General features: G+C 49.2%; 1 protein-coding gene across 1 annotated transcript; it reads left to right on the top strand.

Annotated features, from left to right (window-relative positions):
* Positions 1–568: 568 nt before the first annotated feature.
* CITED2 (Cbp/p300 interacting transactivator with Glu/Asp rich carboxy-terminal domain 2) lies at positions 569–3,489 on the top strand. Its single transcript, XM_069010527.1, has 2 exons — positions 569–840; positions 1,473–3,489. Exon 2 carries the CDS (start codon positions 1,480–1,482, stop codon positions 2,200–2,202), a length of 723 nt encoding a protein of 240 aa, XP_068866628.1. The 5' UTR covers positions 569–840; positions 1,473–1,479; the 3' UTR covers positions 2,203–3,489.
* Positions 3,490–5,063: the final 1,574 nt, after the last annotated feature.

The following is a 5,063-nucleotide window of genomic DNA, read 5'->3' as shown; positions in this document are numbered from 1 at the left end:
CCGCATGCGGCGCCCGTGTTTGTGGAAAAAGGTGGATTTCGGATCTCGCCTACGGGAGAGGGGCCGGCCCCAAGAACGCCCACGCGGGTTCTGGGGCCTCACGCCGGCGGATCCGGGCACCTGCACCGCGGCGGCGCCGGAGGGACGGACCTCGCCCTGCCCGGGCAGCGCTGCTGGAGCGCTCAGCCCCACGCGTGTCGGCGGCCGCCGCGCTGCAGCGACACGAGCGGACGGGGCGGAAGGGGCAGCGGCGATGCCCGGGCGCGGGGCCGGACGGGGCCATGGGCGGCGGGAGAGCGGCCCCGGGGTGCGCGGGGTGCCGCTCCTGCCGCCCCGCCGTGGAGCCCCGCTTTGTTCCCGGGGGAGGCGCTGAGCACGGGGTGCGCGGGTACCTTCCCGACCCGCCTGGCCCTTTCCCGCGTGTCTCCGTACACGCGTGTGCCCCGCTGCCTGCGCGCGCGCGCTGGGTGTTGGGTGTTTGGGGTTTTTTTTTTCCTTTTCTTCTCCCCCCTTCCCCTCCCTTCCCCCCCCCCCCCCTCCCCCCCCGCCCCGCTTGCTCCAGGTTTTACTTCTGGTTGCCTGTAAGGGTTTTGCTCCTCCCTTCTGAAATCCTATATTAGCCGCGGCCAAAGCCGTGTAAGGAACACAGCTCATTGTTGGCAAGTGCCGATGCGCCTCGCGGAGGGGCGAGAACCAGCTCCGGGGCTGCGGCAGCGATCGCGGCGCCGGTCACGTCAGCGCCGGGGAGAGGGAGCCGGAGAAGCCCTCTCTATGCTGGGTGACTCTCGCTGACTTGATTCCACCACCACCTTTGAAGGAGAAGAAGAAAGAAGCCGGGAGGTGAGTGCGGCGGTTCTCGTGGCTGGTGCCGGCTGTCCCTTTTGTGTGCAACAGGGAAAACGTGACTGTATAAACACGCGAGGAAAGGTGTTTCTCAGCTGCCTGGCTTCACGTCCTTATCTATGCATTACCGTATTTTTACCAAAATAATTGAGACTTAATTCCAAAAGTTGCTGACAGCGGCTAGGTGGGACTTGCCAATTCTTTGCTTGTTCCCCGCAAGTTAGTGAGAGTGCCGTGGGAATCCGCTGCCTTCGCGGGCGAAGCCGGGGGGCTTGGGCGCCTCCGGAGCGTGCGGGGAGGCGGCGGCGGTGGCCGAATGCGACGCTCCCCGCCGATAGGTATGCGCGACTTGGAGTGGGAAGACGTGCTGCCCGCCGGATTAGCGGAGGGGACCGGGATTTTCGTTCCGCGGGCTCCCCTTTTATTTTTCCCTTTGTACTCCATGGTGGAGACACTGTAAATTTTAGGAGATTTTTTTTTTTTTTCCATCCACCGGGAAGGAGAGAGGACTGCAGAACCAGCAAAGTAATTTCTGTCAGGGCCAGGCAGATGCAGCTGGTCCGGGAGAGGGCGGCTGGATGTCCGAGGAGGGTGTATTTTCCTAATGTATTCACACGCTAACTTTCCAGGTGAGCCATGGCAGACCACATGATGGCCATGAACCACGGACGATTCCCCGACGGATCCGGCGGGCTCCACCACCACCCTGCGCATCGGATGGGCATGGGGCAGTTTCCCACCCCCCATCACCACCACCAGCAGCAGCAGCCGCCGCAGCAGCACGCCTTCAGCGCCCTGATGGGCGACCATATACATTACGGAGCTGGGAGTATGAACGCGAGCAGCGGGGTGAGGCACGCCATGGGGCCGGGCAGCGTGAGCGGAGGGCACCCGGCCGGCAGCATGCCGCCCCCCGCCCGCTTCAGCGGCTCCCAGTTCATGGCCCCCCCCGTCCCCAGCCCGGGAGGGCAGCTGAGCGCCAGCATGCAGCTCCAGAAGCTGAATAACCAGTACTTCAGCCACCACCCCTACCCCCACAGCCACTACATGCCGGACTTGCACCCCGGCAGCCACCAGCTGAACGGCGGCAGCCAGCAGCATTTCAGGGACTGCAACCCCAAGCACGGCGGCGGCGGCGGCAGCGGCTTGCCGCCCGCCGTCCCCCACGTCCCCGCGGCAATGCTGCCGCCCAATGTCATAGACACGGACTTCATCGACGAGGAGGTCCTCATGTCCTTAGTCATCGAAATGGGGCTGGATCGCATCAAGGAGCTTCCCGAGCTGTGGTTGGGACAGAACGAGTTTGACTTCATGACAGACTTCGTTTGCAAACAGCAGCCCAGCAGGGTGAGCTGCTGATTCATTTAAAACAAACAAAGGACTTTTATCGGTGCGAATGAAAACATTCCCCTAGACACGGTGTCTCACTTTTCAGGGCTTGAAAAGGTGAGAATCTGGAAAGCAGAGTCAACTATGCGCTTGTATAATTTTTTTTTTTTTTAAATCGCTGCCACCTTTTTTTTTTTTTCTTTTTGTAGCTTTGTCACTCACCTTCCCTCCTGTAGTAATAATATCTAGCGAACTCTGCCTTTTTATGTTGGTTGCCCCCCTCCCGACCTCCCTCTCTTAATTTCCTCGCAGTAACGTGCCCATAATTATCCCACAGTGCCGAACTGTTAGATATTAATCTTGGCAAATTGCTTAATCTTGTGGATTTTGTAAACGATGATTTCCAATGACTTGAACTGCATTCAAATTCTGAGTGAACAGGGAAAAAATTGCATTAGTTGGTTGCATGAACTTTGAAGGGCAGATACTACTGCACAAAAGCTGCCATCTTGCTTAATTTTTAACTATGCATTGCAGTGCAGACTTAATTTTTTTTTTTTTTCTGAATACTCTAAACTGGAAGCTTAACAGATGTGGGCCAAACCTTTCCAGATCAGGAAAAGTAATACTGTTACTTAAAAAGTCTGCTACCCATTCCCCCTCCCCCATATGTACAGACAATAATATGGTGTGGATGGAATGTTGACTAGTGGCAAACATTCACAGATTTTTTTTTTTTTTATTTTGTTTCTGTCTTCAGCGTTTTGACACTGTGCTAATATAGTTTATTCAGTACATGAAAAGATACTACTGTGTTGAAAGCTTTTCAGGAAATTTTGACAGTATTTTTGTACAAAACATTTTTTTGAGAAAATATTGTTAATTTATTCTATTTTAATTTGCCAATGTCAATAAAAAGTTAAGAAATGCTTTAGTTTTTCTAGAAGTCATTTTACCAGTATTTTTCTTCAAAACTCTTCCCCACTGTCCCTGGTAAGTGGAACATCTATCTGTACAACCGTGTTGGTGTGCAAAAAGACATTCCAAAATAGAAAATACACTACACCCATATATATGTCATGGTGAACTCGGTAGATGAGCAGGATTTGAGCATACTTACAGCATAAAGCCTCATGCGTTACATTGTAATATGCCTGTCAGTGTGGTTTTCTGAAAAATAAAGTTGCCAAGGGCGCAACTTTTTTTGTGACTTGCCAACATACTTGCTTTAAATGTAGTTGTCCAGAGTTATGATGCATAAAGTATTTATTATATTTATCTATTAAACTTGTAATTTTATAAATCTGCTTTCATTTATATAGTAGACTTTGTTCTTTTGTATATTCATTATCTCACCTGGAAGACCTATGTAAAAAGTATTTGTAACGTGGGAAGGGAGGGTGGTGGATGTCACCTTCTGCCTCTCTCACCTCACAGGGTTAACACAGGAGATTGCTGCATCAATCCAGATCTGTGTGACACTGGAACCGATTTCATTTCCAGTGACTTAGGAGAAGGGGAATATATCCTTGAAATATTCCTCAGTGGGACATCTCTGACCCCTGTCTCCCAGAAACTGCTACCAACTGAAGCCACTGACACAAATCCATACAGGTCTACTTAAAATATTTTGGAGAAAAATGCCCATTATTTTAAGGCAGCTGACATTTAGCGCCAACTGTTGCTGCCTTCTGCCCTCACTCGGCCTTTGGCAAAGATCCTGCACAAGTTACTCGTTCGGTGAGGGCTGTGGGATAAGGACCCTAATAATACATGTAATCCTGTTTAGCCATGCTTCCCAAGTTTGATAGAGGAGCAGTACCACCGAGCTTTCTTTTTGCTTACTTTTTAATCCATGTCTTCTGAATTAGGAAGAAAAACAGCATGGTGGATGTAGTTAAATTTTAAACCTGGTCACGTAAACAGGAGGATATCACCACACAATGGGAGTGTAAATAGCAGTGTTTTAAATCAAGCTGGGAAATTAAACTGATTACTAAGACTGTCCCAGCTGGTAAGAAAAGTGATACTTGGCCTTCTTTGCCTTACAGACACAAAGCAGCTACCATGTTTATGAATGTAAAAAAAAAAAAAAAAAGTCAAGTAAATATTAAAGTATTAGCAGAGGTAGAAAGAAGGAAGTTTATGCTTCTGGGAAAAACTGAGATAACTAAATGCACTCTGCAGGCAGTGCCAGTCCATTCCTAGAAAACTCTCAATACCAAGAATTTTAAAAAAGCAGCCTTCTGATTTCAGCCAGTGGTTGCTAATGTTTTGTGACAGTAAATTTTACATCAAATGACAGTAAATCATAACTTACCAACTCACCAATAACGTAAAAGAGTGTTTAGAAGAATACAGCTGTAGTTTTAAGAGCCATTGCCCAATTTGCCACTATATAAATCCTTTTTCCATTTTAAGGCTGTTTGATCTGCGCACGTTTCATTGCCCTCTTCTGCGGGAGTTAGGGAGGGTGATTTTTCTGATTCTAATCAACTTCTTGTAAAACAGACTATCAAATTATGTGCATACCAAATTGCATAGATGTTTAAAGCCTCGATGATCTTCTAAAACCAAAGGGAATACTCTCACTTTAATGATAGGCACTTTTGCTTCATAAAGTTGGTTAAACAACAGATTCTTCACACTTGAGACATCACTACTTATGTCTGTCAATATTAAATCCTTCCATGCAAGCTTTTCCAAGAGTAGGCAGTTCCATGGGCACACTGGTAGAGTCTATTTGCATACAACTCCATGTAAAACTGAGAGCTGCTGCCTCTGAGTAACAGCAGCTACTGAAAGCACTGGCTTTGCGCAAGGCATCGCCAAGGGGGTTTATGATTTCCTAAAAGTAGACCCTGGGGAAATTTGCCAAACAATCATATCGT

The sequence above is a fragment of the Aphelocoma coerulescens genome, chromosome 3 (assembly GCF_041296385.1).
Source record: "Aphelocoma coerulescens isolate FSJ_1873_10779 chromosome 3, UR_Acoe_1.0, whole genome shotgun sequence".
In the NCBI taxonomy this organism is placed as follows: Eukaryota; Metazoa; Chordata; class Aves; order Passeriformes; family Corvidae; genus Aphelocoma; species Aphelocoma coerulescens.
Note: the sequence above shows the minus strand (reverse complement) of the source record. Positions and strands in the feature narration are given on the sequence as shown.